The sequence below is a fragment of the Gymnodraco acuticeps genome, unplaced genomic scaffold (genome assembly GCF_902827175.1).
Source record: "Gymnodraco acuticeps unplaced genomic scaffold, fGymAcu1.1, whole genome shotgun sequence".
Classification (NCBI taxonomy): Eukaryota; Metazoa; Chordata; class Actinopteri; order Perciformes; family Bathydraconidae; genus Gymnodraco; species Gymnodraco acuticeps.
Genome location: NW_022990334.1, coordinates 1,075,029 through 1,098,095, shown reverse-complemented (window position 1 = coordinate 1,098,095; position 23,067 = coordinate 1,075,029). Strand labels below are relative to the sequence as shown.

The following is a 23,067-nucleotide window of genomic DNA, read 5'->3' as shown; positions in this document are numbered from 1 at the left end:
TGGCCACTGTCAAACCAGCAATAAAGATCGTCTAAATTACCTCTGGTGCAAGCTGTTTATATATGTCATTTATCTTACATTTTATGCAGTGTTTCTAGCTTCCGCTCTGGACGTCCTAATCCCCTCCAGCCACCGGAAGCTGTAAATAAAGCCGTGCTTGCAAAGTGCGTCACAGTGCGGAGCTGCAGAGAGTAAACGAGTCTGTCTGCAGTCTGGTCGCACCGACACTATCCTTTCTCCTATTTATACAAGAAACCCGAGCTAACGGTTCCTCTCCACCAGCAGTATGGTGAAGATAGCTTTTAACTCAGCTCTGGCGCAGAAGGCGCTGGGCAAAGAGGTACCCGCCGCTGAGAAGGTGAGCTAACGGGATTCAGAGCGATGCAGCCCGGTGTCCGTCATTAGCCTGGTAGTAGCAGGCCTGCACAGACCGCCGGCACTCTACTGTAAACGTGGACTCCTTCTATGTGCCTTTTTAATGCATATTCTGTAGCGTTTTGTTAACATTATATTGAGGTTTTCAGTGTATTCGGCTTAATGATTGGCGTGCTATACTGCACCTGATACAGCAGGACAAAATGGGACCGCCCATCTTCTGAACATCAACACAGCTGTTCTGCACAGGCCAAACATTCACGGGATTAGAGATGGCTGATTCAAAGCTGTATGTGTTGAATGTTGATATTAAATGCATGTAATGTTATGGGTTTACAGTGGATTTGCTGACGGCATTGCGTGTGTGTGTGTGTTAGGATCCTGAGCTGGCCTCTGCTCCGGCGGGCATCGAGGGCTCCACAGGTCGCTGCCTGCTCACCCTGCTGGGCATCGCCTTCATCCTCAGCGGGCTCATCGTGGGGGGAGCATGTCTCTATCGATATTTCACCCCAAAGGTAAACATGTGTGTGTTTGTTCATATTGATATTACCAAGGGGGGTTAGTATTGGAGTTTTCTAAGTATTGTTGTTCTGAAACTCACACTGGGGCAGTCCACCTGACATGGGTAGGCCTAGAGATGCCACAGGGTCTGTCATGTGATCCATATATTACAGTTTATGTAAGAGACACAGAATGTGAAGTCGCACACACTGTTCAAATTAGCTCCTTTGACACTACAGCATTTGTCGAAATGTTTAATCTGCATTTCAATTCGCAATCAATGTTTGTACACATTTTTACATTAAAATCCAGAAGGCAACAGTTTATTACTATGTGGGGCAGCCTATTTCACACTTCATCATGCAAGGGCTTTCAGAGTTATTTTGTGTACATTTATTTTTGCAATTAACAAGATAAACTAAAAGGCAGCTATCCTCCCTACCCATTTATTCCTGTTACAGGCAGCAATCTTATTTTTGTAAAACATTTCTATTAAAGTCGCAGATTTCTCAATCGCAAATTGAGAAATGCTAGACCAATTTTAGTAACAAGATTGTTTAAATGTTAAAACTTAACATGAATACATGTTAAATTAAAGATATTTTAGGTCTGCCTTTGTGCAATTGCAATCAGTTTATAAAACCTTTTTAAAATATGTTAATAAAATATATTATACACTCTTTATTCTGCCGTCATGCCATCTTTTGCCAAACCACTTATATTAGCCCACAGCGGACTGGAGTAGATCTCAAATAACCTTATGCTCTGAATCCAGATTCAATTTTGAACTGCGTATTATTTCTTTAAGTGAATCATGAACCCAGGAGTAGACTTAGAATCACAAGATACCAAAAGATTCACTTCCACATCGGCAAGCTCTACCTGCTCTGTCCCTCAGGTTATATTGAAACAATGCACATTTTTAAGTGTGGTTCCACTGAAATTGTTGGCCTCATTCTCAATAGTATTTAATTAGCTTTTATTTCAGTTGGGTAAGAGTTATTGAGGCTCTTTCACTGCTGATCAACACTCTTGCCTTGGCGGGAAACTAAAATGCTTACTGTTGCTCTCTTCCGTTTTCAGAGAAAGTGCAGACTTAATCTTTTTAAGTATTGCTGCGTTGTTTGTTACGAGTTCTTGCATTCAATATCTGTGCCCCTAAGGTTTTCTTATGCGAATAAAGCAAAGCCTAAAATGGCTTGTTTAACTATTAATTAGGGCCGGGACTTTAACGCGTTAATTAAGATTAATTAATTACACAAAAATTAACGCGTTAAAAAAATTAACGCATTTTAATCGCACTTATTTTTGCACAGCGGAACGTTTCTCACTGGATGAGTTTCAGGCGTACCGATTATACTGGAGCACCAACTAACGTTCATGACTTCAGACAACAACAAACCACAGTGAACAACAGTGGGAAATGTTGTTTTAAAAAACGGACGGATGGAAGCGTCGATAAGAGCACGGTTGTGTGCAAATTATGCAAAAAGGAATTCGCATATCACCGCAGCACATCAAGCCTCAAGTATCACCTCAATGCAAAACATATAGCAGCTAGCGTGAAGCTAGCGTGGACGTTAGCCTCTTTTATTGCGTTCACACCAAAAAGAGCCGGTACTAAAATTAGTTCATGAGAACCTTTTTACCCCCACGAAAGTCCCTGCTAGAGAGCAGAGAGCTGCTAGAGCGCAGGGACTTTCGTACGGCTCTCTTGTGAGAAAAGAGCTATATTTCTGATTGGCTGGGCGGATTGCAAACCACGCCCCGTAAAACTCCCAAAAAGTTTTGTGAAGCCGCCATTTTATTATCCTCGCATTAGCATTATTAGCATTAGCCCAGCGCAGAAACGCAGAGAGACTAACTTATGGCAACACAAAATAAAACATGGGAGCGGTGGAGATGAGGAGGTGTCGGCGTTCTGGCGATTTACTCGGAAGGCTGCTGGGACTCCCAGCAGCTTCTACTGAAGCCAGTCCCCAACTCCGGGGACTTCCGGCCGGGGACTTTGGGCGGCAGTATACGCCGTGAAGTGGTTTGCGGCCTGCCAGTAAACCCAAAGCAGAAGAAGAAGTGACGTCAGCGGCTTCATTTGCCTAATCCACCCCCAGGTTCAAAGAGTTCTCATGAACTCAATTCTCATGAACCTTTGTGGGAAAAGTACTGCGGTGTGAATGTGCCTAATGGTATACTAAAATCCATGTGAAAAAAAATTGCTTCTCACTGTTCTTAGGTCAAATATGTATATGCGATTAAAAATGCGATTAATTTCGATTAATTAATTACAAAGCCTCTAATTAATTAGATTAATTTTTTTAATCGAGTCCCAGCCCTACTATTAATACAATGCATTAACACTTCATATGAAATTCAACTTTGTTTAGGAGCTTTATTCCACTCACACATTACATTAGTTAACCTTATTCTTACCCTAATTCTTTTATTTGTTTGTATCTAATCACATTAGTACATGAATGTGCTTGTCAAACTGTCTTAACAGCTACACTGTAGTTGTTGGCAATGTACACCATAAGCCTTATGCTCCTCTGACAGTGCAACATAAAATGTACTTAAGACATTAAAGAAATAAGGAAGTAAAATATTGTGATTAAAGAAAATAGTGCAAGTAATATAATGGTGCAAGTCAAATGCATGAATATATACTTGGATACAAAAAAAATGCAAGATTATATACTGTACCGTAGAATAAATACTGTAGTGATGAATACATATCACACATATGATTCTACAAATTGTACTGAGAATAAAACATCAGTCTACAACATTGAAAAAAACCTGCAAAAAACATAGTTACAATTTCTCCAAATGTACAATATTGAAAGGGAGAGTACTGGCTGCCCTCTAGTGGTCTTTTAATGCAGCTTTTAGCTTAGTGAGAACCTTTCACCAAATCCTGAAGCTTCTATGCAGAAACGATGAAATGGTGCCACTGCAAACCATACTGCTGCAGTATGTTATTTGTTTATTAAGACTAGTGCTGTTTGCTTGCAGAGCCGACAGGTAGTGAGGTCATATCGGCTGCTTCAGTGTTAGACCAGCTAACGCACTTGTGGTTGCAGAGACCCACCTCACCACGCGTTAAACACAACAACGTACTTCAGTGGCACGAGTTGTTGTGGTTCCTGTTCCTGTTCTGAACGTGACCCCTCACTGAAATACTCGTAATGCAGCTGAAGAAAGCAGAGATACAAAATTAAGCCAATTCAGCATTAATATATTATTAATACTTATACACCTTTGTATATATTGTAATATAAAGATCATATGTTGTAGATGAATGTGCACATACTATATTCCATTCCATTTTATTTAAACTTTTGAAGTTCTTGTGTTTTTATAAATCTTTATACATTTACATTTTTATCTTTTTACTGCTCATTCTTGCTTAACTTCTTATGTTAAAGGGGACCTATCATGCAAAATGCGCTTTTGTACGTCGAATATGTGTCCCCGTTGTGTCAGGGAACTCACCAAGTGTCAGAAAACACAACCCTCTCTCTTTTCCTCCATACCCAAATCTCTAAAAACGGGGCTGCAACGGATCTGAAACAGACTGATACAGATTTGAAATATCTCTGACGTCAGAAACGAGGAGCTCCGCCTATATGGGCAACTCTCCACCTATCAGGAGGAGACAGCCATTGCCGTTCGAAAGTGCTGGAGACGCTGTAGTACATATGCCAGGCCTGTAGGTGGCGCTGTCGTCTGCCACAAAAGCAGCGAAGAAGACTTCTCACAGATTTAGCCCTTGCAAAAACAGGGCTAAAAAAGAGCAAATAGAGTGAAATGAGGCATGGCTAAAATGCATAATCTGTTGAAAAAAAACTTCGCAGACATGTTTTATATAGGTATGGCCCTACAATATGTTATTCAAATATAGCATGATAGGTCCACTTTAATATAAAGATTTGTATTCTTTAATTTTTTTTATTACATTTTTCAAGGAGAGTAACTGTCAAAACCCAATCTTGATAATGTCAAGTATTCTGAGACCACCACAAAATCACAGTACATCTGTTAACAAGGAAGTCATCTGATATTGTGTGTTTGTGTTCTCCAGAGGATGTACCACGGCGCCATGCAGTTCAGTGACGTGTCCTCCGGGGGGGAGAGCCAGCCCTACTACCTGCCCCGGGTGGAGGAGGAGGTGGAGATCTCTGACAGCATGGCCGTCATCAGCGTGCCCCCTCCCCGCTTCAGAGCCGGGGACCCCGCCTACATCCTCCATGACTTCAACAGGGTATCTGAACATCTCCACAATTTTTTTTCCTGAACGAAATATTGCCTGTTGTGTTTACATAGGAGTTTATAGCCAATATAATGCCTGAACAAAATAGCAGAAGGTTTTCCTTTCCATTACAAGATTTGGCATCGTTCAGACATGGCCATTTTTTTAAAAACAGACCCCAAGAGACCATTTTATTTATTGTTTTGGTTGTGTGGTTTCGCTTTATTTATGATTTAGTGATTTAGGGTATTTTAATACAATCCAGTGCCTATAGTCTTCTTAAGAATTGAAAGTTCATTGCTCTTTAAAAGGGCGTAATTGAATTTTAATGCTATTAAACAAACATTTTATTAGTGGTATTAGATGGTCTTAAAAGGACAATACAATTACTTCTGGGAGAATCTACGTGGCTTTCTCCATCAAAATCAAAACATTGTCTCTGAAACACATTTGAGCTGCATACATTGAAATAGAAGTTTCTTAGCTTTCCAATTCTGAGAAAAAAGGCTTCAAAGTTAAAGTTTGTATGAGAAGAATGATCGGTGATCCCTGATCTTGTTATCTTGCCTTTATCAGCTTTAAGAATGTGATTATCATCTGAATATGGTGGTAAGAGTATTGTATTCTAAAAGCCAAGTCTTTGTTTGTTTAAAATCAACCAAAACAACCATGACACGAGTTTTAAACATAAATCCATGAATGAGTCGTTGCGACATCTGACTGATTTAGTTAGAGCGGGTCACATATCGTCCAACAAAGTCGTAATTGTGACCGGCCTACACACAGTACTGTACATACTGTTAATGTACTTTAAACTCTTTCCTGATTTCTTCATATGTGTGTGAGCAGAAGCTGACGGCATATCTGGACCTGACTCTGAGGACGTGCTTTGTGATCCCTCTGAACACCTCAGTGGTGCTCCCCCCTCAGGACCTCATCGACCTGTTCTCCCAGCTGATGGTGAGTCATGATCAGCACAGCACCATCTCAGGATGCAGCCGGCTGTAGAGAAATGTATCTTCATGATGGAGAAACCACACCGGCACAGCGTTCTCACTCAGGCATAAGCACTTAATATTACCTGGTGAAATCCAGGGGGTTTATAGTAATTCCATATATTGTCTGTGCTTTAATCCTCTGCAAATCTGTCATGTGTGTAATTTGTTGAGTAAAACAAATCCAGCCTACATCATCTTCCACTATCCCCTGACATTCAGTGTTAGCAGCACTGCATGAGTAATCTCCATCAGAATGTATTACTTACATAATGAAACTCTTTCACGCTCCTTAAATATGTGATCTGTGACCAAGTAGAAGATGAAAAGCTAAGCTTGCCATCCCTAGAGCCATGAGGTTGACATTTTGACTATAGATAGTTAGGTTTTGGTATCATTATTTAATAAAAAATAAAACGACCTGGGTTTTTATGTGACAAGTCTCAACAATATATGAACATGAACATCATCAGGTTGATGCAACAGCATTTTAGTTTGTGCGAGAGTTGAGCAATATCAGAAGTTTGAGAGCTGTGGGACTGTATGTGGGCACAAAAAGTGTAGCTAGTCAAAAAAAAAGTCAGTCACTGAGTTCTCCACCAGGACATGTTGTACAGCGTGGGTGGTGGTGCCATCAGCGAATATCATTATCAAATGTAGAAGTGTTTCAACAAATACAGAAGTTTGGTGATGAATCATTAATCAGACAAAGTCTGTCCCTCACACTTGGCTTGTTCACTGTGCTGCTTTTCTTTGATGAAAACTAATTAAAGTGCTTTTGAAGATGTGTCCTAAACCCTTGTTTTTGTCCCAGTCCGGCTCTTACCGCAGCTACTTGGTGCACGAGGACTTGGTGGTGACGGAGCGCATCGATGACATTAAGCCTCTGGGCTTCTACATCCGCCGGCTGTGTGAGGGGAAGGACACGTACAGAATGCAGCGCCGTTCCACCCTGCCAGGTCTGGATGGACTGTACAGCTAAAACTGATATTTTGTCTCGTTTGTTAAGCTTCAATAATATTAAAAGTACCATAAGGTGTTTCCTTTAAGTTGACATCATCCTAAACTAGTTGATATACTTGTGAAATTGTGGAAAATACATTTTATTTAACAAAATGCTGTTAAAATTAAGCTGTCGCTTTGTTTGGGGAACAAGGCTACAATTCTGACACTGCTGCTTGTGCCCAGACGGGACATTTTAGAGGCAGTTTTAAACATATTTGTCTCGGAACGTCATAGAGGACTTTTGTCTTAGCAGTTGTCAACTTGCATTTAATAGCTGACATCTATATCAAACCAAATAACACAACCACACTTCATCTTATTCAAGTTGAGCTAATAGACGTTTTGTTTTCAGTTCCACTTTGCTAAGTATCGTTTCCTCCACGTTAAACCACATAAAGCTGAATTTAACGCTACTATTTTTAGTACCTGTCCATACTGAGGACCACTTTAGAAGGGCTGTAAATAAGTGTTAAGATGTTCAGCTATTGATTTGATTTAGTGTCAGTTTTGCCATTTTAATAATTAGTCGTAATGTTTTTGTCTTGTCAGGTGGAGGCATCCAGAAGCGTTCCGCAGACGAATGCTTCACCATCCACCACTTTGAGAACAAATTTGTGACGGAGACCAGGATCTGCAAGGCTTGATGAGAAAACACGAAGCAAGCGAGCAAAAGAGACATAGAGAGAGAGAGTGTGATAGGGAGAGAGACAGACAGGCAGACAGAGAGAGTGGGAGGAAGTAGGCGAAGGAGGGAACAGCTTTCAGCAGAAAGTTACTTTTGTAAAATACTCAGTTTTTTCCTCCCCTTGCTTTATCCCCTGTGATAAGTGAATTTAATTTACAGCGTTATACAGCCTGACCCCTCTCCTCTGCGGTTTCCCCCTCTTGCTAAAGTACTCACTAGTTGGTCTTGTACTAATAACCAGCGTTACCCTGCTCTTTAAAGATATACTAAGTTTAATTTGTTATGTTGGTTTCTGGTGCTGTAGCTTCCTTTTTAATTATCTAGTCGTCGTTAATGTGTTGCAACATCCACTCACCTCCGGATGAGAGTTGTTAGTCTTACTACTGAATATCCTCGTGATACTGAGAAGTCATTCATAACAGTCCTGTCTGTGTGTCAGCCTACTGTTCCCGCTTTTAATGGGGTTATTAGAGCAGACAAGATCTACTATATGTTATAGTGTGATATAGCACAAGTCACCCAGGAAATGTATGGTACAGCTGCAGTACGCATGTAACATGGTCGTCTGTCTGGTCCCAGAGACGCTTGAGCCCCGAGCTCTCAGGCACCTTTGTAGATATTTCCCAGAGTGCCCTGCTGCTCCAAGGGGCCACTGCTGTCCTGCTGTGTGAAGATTTTATGTAATTAACGGTTTCATACCTGACAGGGCAGTCAGTGACTTTGTTTGTGTAGAGACTTCATTTGTGACAAAAAAAACTTGAAGGATTGTTGACGAGCTAAAGAAGTGAATGAGCTATATGGAAATTTGACCAAATTGAAGAAGTATTCTTTATGTCCGTTTTTTAATTCTTATTTATGAATCCTATGTAGCTTTACAGGTTGCTACAAGTTTCGGAAAACTCTATGTTTAAAACTGTCACAGGAACAATATGTTTGTAAAAATTGTCATTGATTTTGAAAGCCCTTAAGCTCGAAGGTATTAAAAAAAAAATGGCCTTTTGCCAAATTACTTCAAGAGATTTTCATTTGTTTGCACTCAATGCCTGCACAGAAAGACAATCAGACAGGAAATGTGTGTGTAAAAATGTGTTTTCTGTCTAACAGTGCTAGAAAAATAGATACAAAAATAATGTTGTGTGCAGCTACTGAAATTAATTAACTTTGTTGCTGAATAAAGTTGCATTTCTTTACCTACTGAATATTCTGTCTCTTCACTTATGATTCCATTTCCAGGACCACCACCCTTCCTCTGCGAGCTGTAAGCTTATCCTACGATGCAAACAACTGGAACATTTAGCTGGTTTAAGGGTTTGCCTGTATTCTGTATTGTTGCTTTTTAGAGATGTTGGCACTGATGACATGTTCATCATTCATAACAGGAACGGCTCACTCTTCACCAAGGTGGTACACATTTTGAAAGAACAGACATATTTTATTAAAATATAAATAGAAAAATAGTTGGCCTTTTTTAAACTGAATCCCTTTTTCTTTTCAATAAGGGATTACTCTGCAGAACTCCGGGCCCACCTCGAAATGGAACGCAAATCCACGTAATCACACACTTGTGAATAAATAACATTTACATGCCATATAATGTTGCAGAAAGTGTTGTTTGTGTCGCTTATCGATAATAAATGAAAGATCCTGAGCATAATTATGTTCTACAGTTTTAAGTCCATCACGTTCATGACAAGCTCCACCAATAAAACTATAGGTTACTTACGTAACCCCAGTTCTCAGAGTAACATGAAGTGAGATGTCTCACTGGGATGCGGAAAACATGTACAATCTGTTAAAACTGTAACCAAGAGAGTATGTATTGTCAAGCAGCAAATAACGTGTAAGCTACCAAACTTATGTTTGCGAAGGTCAGCAAGCTACGTTAATGTCGTTAGCAAATGAAGCACACCAGTCAAATATACCAAACCTTTAATGTATCCATTTAAAGTGGACCTATCATGCTATATTGAAAAATATATTGTAGGGCCATACCTATACAAAACATGTCTGTGAAGTTTTTTTTTCAAAATACCAAACAGTTCACCCATTGTAGCCATGCCTCATACTGCTCAAACCCCTCTTTTGCAGCCCTGTTAGAGAAACGCGGATGTTGGGTCCTTAGCTTGAAAAAAAAAAGAAGAGGAGGCGGAGCTAATGCTTGATCAGAATTCTACCGGAGATAAAGTTAAATTCGGTTGTGATAAAACGCCATCCTGTTTAAACCATGTCAAGGATTATTTCTGAAATAGTATGGAGTTCAAATGCTTTTTCTCTTGCAGGTTTATCACAAGGTGAGTTTTTATTTTATTTCCTGCTTTTTAAACACATGTGCTCTTCAGTACAGGTTAGCTCTGAGTGTTAGCGTGGCTTGCTAATGTAAACAAAGAGGCGATTACGTCCAAAACATGTCAGGCATTGTTTCTGATAGCAACTTTCTGTGGGTCTGCCGACGTCACAGCGGATGGACATCTGTATCCGCTCGTTGTACACCCGAGAGAGGGTTTTATTTTCTGACGCTGCGTGAGTTCCCCGACGCACCGGGGACACATATTTATGTATAAAAGACATCACAAAGTGCATTTTGCATGATAAGTCCCCTTTAAGCTAATGTTGACATTGCTAACAACATAAACATGGCTAGCTAATGTAAGCAAACTTATAGGGTTAGTTCATAATCATTTTCTGCTTAACTTACAGTTAGTCTTACAGTTGGTAGTATAGTAGGTTATGTTATTTGTGTTTTTTTCGCAGGTCATGGGCTAATTCCAACTAACTAACTCACGCAATCGTAACCTGATGATTGTCCTCTTCCATAAATGTCTTCCTTCTTTATGCTAGGGCCCCGTAAGAGTCCGTTGAGGGAGGTGGGCCCAGTCTCAAGTTATGCAGCTAGACCCTGCACTTACCAGTTTTCACGTTAACTATCTATCCTTAGATTTAGGAGTGTATATCTATCTCAGGTCCTTCATCAATAAGAGAGGTCTAAGAGTTTCTAGTTCTCTGTATTCTCTCCTCCAGTCATACAGGACAGGCGCCTGTTGAAAGTCTCTGGTATCTCCGGCTTGCTCAGTCGCCTCCAGAATTCATCAGTTGTGAAATAGTACATGAGTGGGTCCAGGCTACAGTTCAGGCTGGCTAGGCAGAGGGTGACGGGGTGACATCGCAGAATCAAGTCCCTTAAGGCGCAGCTGCTCAGGGCATCAGCTTTAACCAAGAAGTCCAGGGGCATGGTGACATGGTAAGGAGCAAAGCACACTAGGAAGACCACAGCACAGCTAAGCACCATCCGTAACGCCCTCCTCTTCTCCCCCCGGTCAGGAATTGCCCACGCCGTGGAGTCCCCGAAGACTGCCAGCAGTCAGAAAGGTGCAGCCTAACACTAGGATAAGAGGAACGATGAAGCCCATTAGCTCTGCGAGGATGAGGAGCACCCAAGCGGCTTGAACACTGACCGTCCTCATTGGCAGCTCAGAGAAACACAAGTCTGGACGACTTGAATTAACGTCTGTTTCATTGTTGGGGTTTCCTCAGGAGAGGAAAGGCAGGCAGCATAGGCAGACTAACAGCCAGCCAACGGCACATATTACCAAATCTCCTCTTTGCTTGGACGAGTTGAACCTCAGCGGACGCATGATGAGCTGACAGCGACGCACGCTGACACACACCAGGAAGAAGATGGAGGCGTACATGTTAACGTACTTGAGATAGAAGCATATCATGCAGAGAGGGTGACCAAAGGGCCAGGTGTCGGTGAGGTAGTAGTAGATCCGCAGAGGCAGCGAGAGCACCTGAGGAGAGCAGAGGGTGTCAAGATGGTCGCAGAAGAAGAACTAAAACAACATGTAGACAACACATTTGATTTGACTCCCACTGAACCTTGGAATGCATTTTTTTAAAGCTTCTCAAAGATTAGTAATTATTTCTTTATACCTGGAAGATACATTTCCCTTGGAGTTATTTGGTAAATAAACCATCAACTTGAGGTTGTCCACAACTTTGCAAACTTGTAAAATAAATGTTTTGTCATCTTTAAAGACCATTACATTTAGTTTAACCTTTCTTTTTATAAACAGAATACAAACAGACCCTATGACAGTTACAGCATCTTTGAAAATACGATATGGGCCACTGATTTTGATGAAATGACTGTTTATCAGATTTCACAAGACAAGAATTAGCTAGCTAGCGCAACCTGCCACGCCTCACTCCCAATCGTTTTAAAACTTGTTTGCTGTATAGATGGACCTTTAGTTAGTGGCTGTAACTAACTCAAATTGCACCAATCGGGAATCAGAAAACTTTGACAAAAAATGTTTATGATTGTTGATGAATACATTCAACACTACAACATGCCCTTATATCTGCTTACACCTACATTATAGTGTGTTGTAAAACATATTCAGTGTTATATAATCATTAGCCGCAGAACACAGGAAATATCAACGGTAAAAAGTCTTTTTTGTCAGATAAGATTAAAGATGAGACAAATTGCGGATACATATATAAATACTCCGACTGGCACAATCCAATAAAAAACATAGAATCTTTACCTGCAGTAGGTCGGCCACAGCCAGGTTAATCATGAACACCACCCCCTTCTTGGTTTCTCTGATGTAAACCTTGAACACCCAGAGTGCCAGCACATTTCCCAGCAGGCCTGGCGCTAAGATCACACTGTACACCACCGCATACAGTTGGTGCTGGTACGTCCGCAGATATTCAGTGCTTGCACAGTTGTTGTTGTTGGAAAAGTTCATCTTAAGCCAAGGGCTGTTCACTGTTTACTGTAAGGACAAGCTGCCTGGTGCATTCACAGGATGCTTGATTCAGAAACGATGCTTAAAGCGTGGGAACGGAGGTGTTTGAGCGCCAATGCTCTCCATTATGGTGCGTAGGGGTTTGCTCTTGTGTGAAGTATATTAATGGTCCAACGTTGATAGACTCTTGATGTTTCAAACTGCAATCGATCCCAGTTACACGGCACTCTAAAAGAGAAGAAAATAAAGGGTTACTAAATCATCCTATACCAGCATCATGTTTTACATATTGCGTGAGGCATCATGTAAAAACATTTTGCCTCTCATAAACACTTCTCATTTTACAGCATTGGGTCCCAACCACACTTTAGCTCGACAGGCCACCTGTTGAAACGGTGCGCAACATAAAAAGCCTTTTGTATTTGATTGCATCTTTTGCAGTGGCGTTTACAGTAAATATGCAAACCCACAGAGAAGTTGATGCTACAATGTCCCACATAGTGTTCACTGTATCTACACCTGCACAACAGAGTACAATGAGCCAGTGTGCAACGCCTGGAGCAAGGCGTCAGTGAAACTGGTGTGGTTAGGCAGTCACAGCAACACAAACAACACTTTTTGTGTTGAATTCACAGTTTGAATCAGTGACACCTCCATGATCCTCTTTGACATGAACATTTAAATGATGGTAATTCAAGTGCTATACATTTGAAGGTAGCCTTACACCCGGCAACATTGATTTCTTCAAATGGAAATGTATAGTCATATCTGACAGGCTTTGTAGGTGTCACCCACCCACTGCTGTAAGCATGAGTAGGTCTACACTGGTTCAGCTGGGGTTTTCCCAAAAATCTTGGACTCATTAGTCATTTCTGACCTGATTTAGTTCAAACTACACAACTTAAAAACTGTCATTCCAAAATAAGAAAGAAATATTTTTGTTTTTATTGTTCTGGTCTTTCACTTCCAAAGCTTTTTACAGACCATTTTTAATCACAGGGAGTTTAGAGAAGCTTGTCGAGCAGCAAGGAAACTATGTGACATAAATGGTACTGATGACTACATTTGAATATCTGCCCTAAACTTTTGAGGATGTACTTAAACATCGTCAAATACACAGTCAGTATGTTACTGTTTTAGTATTTTTAAGAGAAGTCACACTACAAGCATAGTTTTCAGATCCTTTACGTCAATGGAAATAAGTAAATGGCCTGCTTTACAAATAAAATAAATGAAAGTAGTCGTTCTGCTGACTGATGTAGCATTATTCAGTAGATCACCAGAAATAAGAAACTAATACTGATGCAACAATTTGGAAGCCACCTTTTTCTGTTACGTAGTCAAGTTAGGTGGTTCCCATTGTAGGGATCAGGCCCCTCTTAAGGGTCACAAGATAGATCTAAGGGTGTATTTATGGGAGAGGGAAGGAACAACAATCTGCCTCATACCTTTTTAAAATAACATTTGAAGCCCAAACACTTGGGCTTTGTTATAAGAGGTCACAAGCCAAAAAACTTGCAAACCACTGGGTTTAACCATTAACAATGTTGTGTTTCATAATCTTATACCATGTCTTCTTCACCTACGAAATGTTACTCAAGGAGACACAAAACAAACTATTAAAAGACACAAGCCAATCACAAAGAGACTCACAACTATTAAAAACAGACACAAATCAACCACAAAACAATCAACAAAGACAACCACTTAGGGACACAAAACAACTGCAAAGACACACAAAACAACTGCAAAGACACACAAAACAATTGCAAAGACACACAAAACAACTGCAAAGACACACAAAACAACTACAAAAGGTCTCCAAACAGTAGTAGTAGTTGTAGTTTTTCAGTTCACCTACAAATAGACACAAACAATCACAAAGAGACTTAAAACTATAAAAATAGACTCAAATCAACCACAAAACACTCAAAAAAGGACACAAGACAACTACAAAAGGACTCCAAACAAACTACAAAGAGATTAAAAAAAACAGAGACACCAACCAATTAGAAAAACAACTACAAAAAGACACATAACAAGAAAAAGACTGTTTTCTTGCCTTGTAGAGGTGGTGGCTGTCTGTACACAGGGGCCAATGATCGCATGATATGCTGATGGCTTTACAAAGTTGAATAACTTCCAAAAACTGAGCAAAGTGAAATGTCCTCATAATTGTACTTAAGTACTTCCTAGGGTCGAGGTTACCAAGATGAAGAATTTAGAATGTTTAAAGATATAAACTAGCCTCTTCTCCCTGATAGCTTTTATACTACTTCACAGCACTGAGGAACATGTCCCAGTGGACCCTCAGCTATGGCAAGCCATTTGCCTTCAAGCCTCACTGACCTTTGACCTATGTGTGAATCCCCTGTCATTACCCTCACCCTGCACGTACAAAGTGCTTCTCTCATTGGTAGTGTGTTAAGATGAATCAGGCTATTTTATTTCCTTCTTTGGGCTTATTGTGGTGTTGTCATGGTGTCATGGTCATCTCTGGATCTTGTCGAGCTATATTATTGTTTTTCGTCCAAGAGTTGCACTCCTACCTTAGGATTCAGAAGTGTTATTCATCAGATCTTGCCAATGGAAAGGCATGGTTCCATCCTCCGTGATTCACCCCTTTGTGGGCTGTTGGTGCCTTTTAGCTTTTCCGCTCTGATATGACATCTTGCCTCGTTGATCAGCACCCAGGTCCCTCCACGTGTTGCTGAATCAACACACAAAACATGTCATGATCCCTATAAAGGAACAGCCTGACACTGCCTGACACTGGCCTGCAAACACACATTCACACCCTCAACATAACACACATTCCTCACGTTGGGGAAACATGCGAGGGTCCCCCATGAGGCATGACTCCACTCTGAAGACATCCAGATGTTACAGCCTCTCACACAAACGCTGTTTTTTAGTTTTATAGGAATAGACAATGAATATCTCACCTCTGTCTTCAGGCTCGAGGCTGCGTCGCATCAAACTGCAGGAGGGTGAAGCATCAGTCATTACATCCCCCTTTCTCCTCCCCCCTTCTAACACTATATTCTTTCTGTCCCGCCTTTTCTTTTCTCTCACGCTAATCACGTTTTCTGCTCCTCCTATCCAATTTCTACTCAGTTTTTTCTTCTGTATACACAAGTCATTTCCTGCTTTGTGTACTCATGTTCCATCTGTACCTCTCTCTCTGTCTGTGTCTCTGCTGTACTGGGGGTTTCATCACACACAGGGCTTCCTGTGAGTGTGGGGGTGTGGTTTACAATAATCTTGACACCATTACTTCTGCTATTATGGCAACTTTTCCCTTTGTGAGAAACATTGACAAGACATGCATTTCATTTTGATGACAGATGAAAAGATTGTTACATGACTGAGTATCAACACTTAAAATAGACACAGACTTTTTTGGGGGGCCTTTTTAAGCTGTTTTTTGTGTCTTTCTCTTAGATATATCCCAATACATTATCTTCATTATTTTATACAATAAAATGGCGTAACATATTTTGGTTGTGTGAATCAGACAACTGGCATTTCTTTCGAGATGGGTTGCATTCATCTGCCAGAGAGGGGGGTAGCATCAGACTTTGGTCTAGCTATTGCAATAGGAGCTGCGGGGGTGGGGAGAGGGTGACTTTTCAGGTTAGAAGCCGACCTCAGAGCCTGGCAGTTACTCGTTTTCGAAACCGCTGCAACTGCCTTCACCCACTTTGCATCGTGAGAGGAAGTTCAGGCAAAATGAGTAAAAATGAGACCTGTTTATGCAAGCCCATACGGAAACACCAGATACAATGAGATAAGAAAAGATAGGCGCTTTTTATTTACAAAACAAGCATGCAATTTACATACAGTCTTGACATTGAGGGAATAGCTTATTTGAAGTTGTTGCATTTTGACAGAAGACAGGCAACACACTGTAGCTTATATACACCGGGGCAACGTTGATCATATTTCATCAGATATTGTGTGAAGGGTCATTATGAAGCACGCTCATCTTCATGGTTTGTTTGTCCTCACAACTATGTCCTCCGGGAGGTTCTTCACACCGAGGTCAAGGCTTTTCTGGTCAGTTTGTGTTCAGACAGCGGAGATACGGGCAATCCTCCCTACGCCCGACTTGGATCTTGTCAGTCTGTTAAAAGTTCAAAAATGATCTGTGTCCGTTGTGTCATTCCTTCAGTGAAATGACTTTTAACACTTTCTCTAACTCCCATGTCCATAATGCATTATAAACCAACTTATAAAGAGGTATAATCTGCTTATAGCATTGTATAATTATTGTTTTAAGCACACATAGATACTTTACAACAACAACAATAACTCATTTAAAAACATTTTATAATTTTGAAGACTTATAAGGTCAAGTAACTTAGTACTTCATAGTTGCTTGTCACTGTTTCTTGCAAGGATCATATTGTATTACAATTATCATAGTTGTAATACATTACATTATTTTTTACAATGTATTGTAATCACTGTTATAAGGAATTATAATGTGCTCTTTTAGTGCATTACAGCATTTCTGATGAATAGGCAGATATAATGATCATTGTTTGCTTTAAGTTAAGTATTTAAAAAAACACAGTCATTTATGTTGAAACCTGAAACCTTTTGAAAAATGATGCACATTTACATTTAACTAATGTAATTCCCATCAAATACTCACATTAAACACCGAATTGACACATTAACACATTATATACAGCCACAGTTAAATAATACATTGTTTCAATCATCGGATGTTTTGAGACCACTGTTGGATTTCTGTTATGACTTGTTCAAGACATACATTTGTTTCACAAACGTAATGATATGTTTCACTTTGAGCACTTGTGGTAACAGCTTGTGTTGTTATATTTCTATGTATACCCCAAGAGTTTCCAAATGTCCTTTTAAGCCACATATGTTCACTTAGAGTTACTATCAATAGCATTGTAATGCATTAAAAGAGAGATTATAATGCCTATAATATACATATTAATATTACAACTATGATAATTATAGAATAACTATGACCCTTGCAACCAAATAACAGTTATGAAGTATTGTGATACTTTATAAGTAATTATAAAATCCTTTATAATGTGTTATGATGAATATTATAAAGCATTATGAATGCTTATTATGAGTGCTTATTACAATTATAAGGTGCTGTAAACATATCATAATGCTCTAAATCTGTTTAAAAATGCATTTAATTCATGGTGAGAGTTACCAAAAACCGACTATCTTTGAATAATGCTACTCCCTCTCTGAGCAGCTACTCTCCATGCTCAGCAGTCTCTCCGGTGCGGGGCGCGCGGTGGGGGAGCTGATGGGGGAGGAGAGCAGCGAGGCGGTGAAGGAGGAGCTGCGCCTGGTGAGGTGCAGCCTGAACTCGGCCGTTAGAAAGTAATAAAGCAGAGGGTTGAGGCAGCAGCTCAGGCTGGCCAGGCACAGAGACACCGGGTGGAACTGACTCACCGCCAGCCGGGTCGCACAGTGGGTCACTATGTCCTGCGACACCAGCAGGTAGAGCAGGAAGTTGAGGTGGTAGGGGGCGAAGCAGAACAGGAAGAGCGCGGAGCAACTCAGCACCATCTGGAGAGCGCGCCGCTTCTCCGCCTTTGACAGCTTTTCATGAGAGGTATCCGTTGGACAGTCGGAGATGAAGGACTGGAGTCGGCTGCGTGCCGTGGAGTTGAGCCCGGTCAGGTTCTGCTGATCCTGGGTGTGTTGTTGGAAGAGAGACCGGGCTATTCGGATGGAGCTGAAGCAGATGCAGGTCAAAGGGATGATGAACCCAAAAAGCTCAGCGAGGCCCATCATGGCGATGGCCAGGTACGGGGACAGGCGACGCATGGGCAGGTCTTTAAAACAGCCCAATTTGGTAGGGATGGAGCCTCTGCTGAGATTGATGTAAACTGAGGGATGCTGGCTAGAATTGGCAGACAGAGAGTAGGACATGTTGTAGACTGTCTGTGTGCTGATGGCGTGGCTGGAGGAGCTGCTGCTCCGCATCAGGATGAAAGGCGAGCAGGCCAGGCCGACCACCACCCAGACTATGAGGCTGATCAACAGGTCATAGCGCCGCCTCCAACTGCGGGCGGAGAACGGGTTGAGAAGGAAGACACACCTCTGCATGCTGATACACACCTGGACACAAAAAGAAGATGACATAAAAAACACACAGCCAGGGGATTGAACCAGTGCTCTCCTAGTCCAAATATCAGCACACTATGCAACTGAGCCACAGCCTCCCTTAGTGCAATGCTATGTTGTCTAGTATCCTTGCGCTACTCAATGATAACTTTCACTTTTACTCTTGCTTACCAGGAACACTATAGCGGCATACATGTTGAGGTATTTGAGGTAGAAGCAGAATAAGCAGACGCCTCGTCCAAAAGGCCAGGTGTGTGTGAAGTAATAATAAATCCTGAGGGGCAGAGAGAGGATGTGGGCCAGGTCGGCCAGCGACAGGTTAATCATGAAGATCACCGCCTTGGTCTTCTTACTGTGGAGCAACATGCAGGAGAGTTAGCCATGACCAGAGCCTGTTTGAGGCTCAATATGTGTGTGTGTGTGTGTGTGTGTGTGTGTGTGTGTGTGTGTGTGTGTGTGTGTACCTAATGTGTCTGCAGAGGACCCAGAGGGCGGTGGTGTTGAGCAACAGGCCGGGGATGAAGAGCATCAGGTAGAAGTAGGTGTACATGGTGTCCATGCGTTCTTCCCAGTTGGTCATGTTGTGTCCACATAGTGAGGAGGAGTCGTTCAGGGACTCCTTCCACGCTTCAGATGTATTCAGAGTCATTTTGTCTCTCACACACACTGGTGTCAAAAACTTTTCCTCCAATCAATCCTTCATCCTATCACCAATGAACACCTGATAGACAAATAGTAGAGTCGACAGGTCATGGTATTGATAGTATACACATTATTTTCCAACCTAACATTTTGAAAGAAATCCCAATTCATTGGTACCATTTCTTGATTAGAAACACTTTATAAAGACTTCATAAGTTGACAAATTGTCCTAATTACCTTCGACTTAAAGGATATTTTTTAAACTTTTGCTTGGTTTGTTTGCTTTTGAGCAGAATTACGGAAAACTGCTGGCCTGATTTTCATGAAACTTAGTGGAAGGCTGTAGGCCCTAACCCTAACCAATACAACTATGTAGTGGATCAGAATCACGGGGCAGTTCTTTTTCACTAATGGAAACAGACTTGGTGGTGGTCTGTACTTTCTGCTGACCGCCATCTTTATCTATAAATCATTTGTAAACTACAGGTGCCCTTACCAGGACCACACTTGGGGTGCCAAGTTGTAAAGAAAACAGTCTGGTATTTGTGGCTTGTCAGAGGAACAGAATCATTTCGACCCAACCCAACGCTAAGGTCAGTCACTGTTTCCCATTTCTCACAGTTTCATCTTCAGTTAGTCAGGAAGACCCTCCCAATTAACTGTTAGGTCACATCTGGAGACCGTTCCTTTTTTTAAGCAACTGATTCTCAAATGCAGACAGAAGGTATGCGGGGTCATATCTGCAGTTTCATTTGTGAGGATGCCATAAATAAAGGGGTGGTTATGGGTTTCACTTTCTAGAAAGCCATCACTCTATTGTTAAAGATACAGTTATAGTCATATACTGTACTACTAAGACATAGTAAAGGGGTTTTCCAACTATCCACCATACTGTAGATGCAGTTGGAAATATTAAAGATGTATTTTGGCCCTGATGTTGGGGTCCAACAGTGCATTGGAATGGGCATCCTTTTAAAAATAAAGAGCTACAATCTAAAAGCATGTAGTCCTATTGCTGGATGATAAACAGCAGCCAAGTGATGGCTCATTGCTGAATGTTTTTTCAAATATTAATAAAGTCAATAGGTGAAATTTACTTATTAGAAAGTCTTTATAATATAAATACGTCAAATTCCTGTATTCACAAATGTAACAGAACCTTTACCTTGTTTTGATATAGCTAAATGGTGGCTTTATGCCAGATTAACCATGGTTATGAATCATACTGATACAGAGTGCAATAAATCAGAGATGTCTCTGTCTGGCCTAAGATTGCAGCAGGAAATGTGTGGAAGCAGGACGAAGCATTTACTGCTTATCACTGAACCATCGCCCTTCCTTCTGCCATCAAGACGACGCCACACCCTTCCTCTGCCGGCCCCAGAGGGGGAAGAGAGAAACGGCGACAGTTTTTTTTCTGCTTTACTGTTACTTTCACAACTTATCACTTCTTAACTCCTATTGGGTGATGGTGCTATCAGTCTGCAGCAGTCAGCCAATAGATGCCCTCACGCTACCTGTACAGTTATGAGTTACACAAAGCACACCCTCAGATCTGAATTAAAGGAAGTAGCATGCAGGATTTTAAGGGGATTGATTGGGGATTTGCATTTTCTCTACATTGCTGTGCAAGAAACGTTGTCCGATTTAAAGCACATTTGATATATTTCTCAAATTTGTGTCATGTTTGGTCTTAAAATCCCAGATGACACTTAAAATAGTGCTGATGTAATATAAAGTTACCACAAAAGAGACAACATACAAGTATCTTATTTCAGCATTTTACACCTAAATGCACAAATGCACTAACTTAAACTATGAGCATTCAATACCTACTCTCCTATCATCAGCAGAATGTGAAGCATGGCTTTAAAACAACAAACACAGGCAAAGCACAGCAGCATGACTTTTTCTCTAAGCACAAACTCTGATTACCTTCTCTGTCGTCACCTTAAAGGATCAGCGTGGACGGAGATGAGAGGTCAGATTCAGGAGCGACTGCCAGCGGCCGCATTCTCCAGCAGCTTCACACTTCACTGTAAACAGCAGACTGACGCACTGCCAGTCCCTCGGAGCTGTTCAGCAGCAAACCTTCCTGTCACACCACAGCAGCAGAGACCTTTGCATGTGAGCACGTCTGCGTTAACCTGCCAACGCTGTGGGTTTTTTCTCAGATATGTTGAGGTACGAGGCTGTGAACTCTGGTCTGTTCCCTGTTTCTTAGTTAGGTTATAAGGGGAAGCTCTGACCTCACACTACCGTCTGTGACATCACTCGGCCCCTAGCAACTTGAGACACACACACTATTTGGCACACAGTGAGATGGTGGTGGAGTGTGTGGTGCAGAATGCAAAACATGGCAGATGTTAGTTCTTCTTCTCTCTGTATGCCGAGCGTGTGAGGGCGTGCAGTTTGTGTCTAACCGTCTAAACACTTTCTCTTTCTCTCAGTGATGTTTGCAGATAATAATGCAATAGTCCTCTTCCCTTATCAGATTCTACACTTCCTTTTTTTAAATGGTGGTGCTTCAAAGCATTCATTTTGTAAAGTAGATTCAATTTCAATTCAAGATTAAGAAGCTTCATTGTCATATGCACAGTAGCTAGAGTGTAGAATTGGCATTGCAAATCTTAAGTCCCAAGCTCCTGCAACATTGCAACATAGTTAAATAGGACATAAAACACATTATAAAATAAAAATAAAATAAAGAAAAGGAAACAGTAAAATAGATTAGAATAAAATAGTGCATTATGTTGCAGACCAATGTGCATGTAATGCAGATTAAGTAAACTATATATATGTCAGGAAAATAAATAAATATATGCTAAATATTGCAGAGAATGTTGTAGGTGACCTAGTAAAGGCAGGAGTATATGTGTGTATTGTGGATTTTGTATACATTAGTATTAGTACCTTTAGTCCTGGGACCCTTTGAACTTGTTTTTTCAACCATCTTTGGTTTTAAGTTGTGTTGCATCTATTTTCTTCGGATGTCAACCCATAGTTCAACCGAAAAGCAGCGGTTTCATCCATCCTGTTAGTGTCACACCATGCTGTACATGTGAAGTCACACCCAGAGAAAATGGCTTGCTCAAAGGTGCCCAGGAATGTGCCAGACACACAGGTGCTGCTTTTGGAGCTTCCTGCGCTGCTACTGTGTGGTTTCCACTCCGCACAGTTCAATATTAAAGAGCCAGGGCAGGCTGATGTTGAAGAAAGAAAAAAAAAACATCACGGTTAACGACTTGTGGCGGCAATCACAGGATGGTCACAGTTCCAAGTCTCCGCACCTACCAAGATATAGGTATAGTTGACTGATAGAGGTACAATTTTACCTGCTGGGCACTGCCGAGGTGTCAATGAGCAAGGCACAGAACCCCCACCTCCCTAGGCGCATGACTAAAGCAGCCTGTTCAATCTGACACCTCTCAATTAATACATGCATTTATGAATGCGGATACAAGCGGCCGAGATGGGTTTTCTCCGCAGGGTGGCTGGTGTCTCCCTTAGGGATAAGGTGAGAAGTTCGGTCATCAGGGAGGGACTCGGAGTTGAGCCGCTCCTCCTTCGCGTCGAAAGGAGCCAGTTGAGGTGGTTCGGGCACCTAGTTAGGATGCCACCTGGGCGCCTCCCTAGGGAGGTGTTCCAGGCACGTCCAGCTGGGAAGAGACCAAGGGGTAGACCTAGGACCAGGTGGAGGGATTATATCTCTTCGCTGGCCTG

At 41.4% G+C, this 23,067-nt stretch overlaps 3 protein-coding genes across 3 annotated transcripts; 1 reads left to right on the top strand and 2 right to left on the bottom strand.

Annotated features, from left to right (window-relative positions):
• Positions 1-22: 22 nt before the first annotated feature.
• LOC117550738 (integral membrane protein 2A-like) lies at positions 23-9,009 on the top strand. The gene is made up of 6 exons (XM_034223257.1): positions 23-358; positions 753-890; positions 4,958-5,137; positions 5,975-6,085; positions 6,935-7,079; positions 7,675-9,009. The coding sequence occupies exons 1-6, from the start codon at positions 287-289 to the stop codon at positions 7,767-7,769; spliced, it is 741 nt and encodes a 246-aa protein (XP_034079148.1). The 5' UTR covers positions 23-286; the 3' UTR covers positions 7,770-9,009.
• A 1,158-nt stretch (positions 9,010-10,167) lies between these two features.
• Positions 10,168-15,777, bottom strand: LOC117550751 (probable G-protein coupled receptor 174). Its single transcript, XM_034223273.1, is given in 5 exon segments — positions 10,168-11,129; positions 11,131-11,598; positions 12,361-12,795; positions 15,117-15,277; positions 15,513-15,777. Coding segments are annotated over 3 exon segments (1,002 nt in total). The 5' UTR covers positions 12,568-12,795; positions 15,117-15,277; positions 15,513-15,777; the 3' UTR covers positions 10,168-10,802.
• A 581-nt stretch (positions 15,778-16,358) lies between these two features.
• p2ry10 (P2Y receptor family member 10) lies at positions 16,359-21,686 on the bottom strand. Its single transcript, XM_034223271.1, has 4 exons — positions 21,280-21,686; positions 19,167-19,423; positions 18,874-19,054; positions 16,359-18,696 (listed from the first exon to the last, which is right to left on the bottom strand). Exons 2-4 carry the CDS (start codon positions 19,349-19,351, stop codon positions 17,803-17,805), a joined length of 1,260 nt encoding a protein of 419 aa, XP_034079162.1. The 5' UTR covers positions 19,352-19,423; positions 21,280-21,686; the 3' UTR covers positions 16,359-17,802.
• Between the last annotated feature and the right edge of the window lie 1,381 nt (positions 21,687-23,067).

Excerpts from the sequence above, each read along its gene's own strand:
- LOC117550738 (XM_034223257.1), top strand. The coding sequence starts at position 287 with ATGGTGAAGATAGCTTTTAACTCAGCTCTGGCGCAGAAGGCGCTGGGC. Across the intron at positions 359-752 it reads AGGTACCCGCCGCTGAGAAG|GATCCTGAGCTGGCCTCTGC; the intron begins GTGAGCTAACGG and ends TGTGTGTGTTAG. Across the intron at positions 6,086-6,934 it reads ACCTGTTCTCCCAGCTGATG|TCCGGCTCTTACCGCAGCTA; the intron begins GTGAGTCATGAT and ends TTTTTGTCCCAG.
- p2ry10 (XM_034223271.1), bottom strand. The coding sequence starts at position 19,351 with ATGACTCTGAATACATCTGAAGCGTGGAAGGAGTCCCTGAACGACTCC. Across the intron at positions 19,055-19,166 it reads GTCCTCTGCAGACACATTAG|TAAGAAGACCAAGGCGGTGA; the intron begins GTACACACACAC and ends GTTGCTCCACAG. Across the intron at positions 18,697-18,873 it reads ATGCCGCTATAGTGTTCCTG|GTGTGTATCAGCATGCAGAG; the intron begins GTAAGCAAGAGT and ends TTTTGTGTCCAG.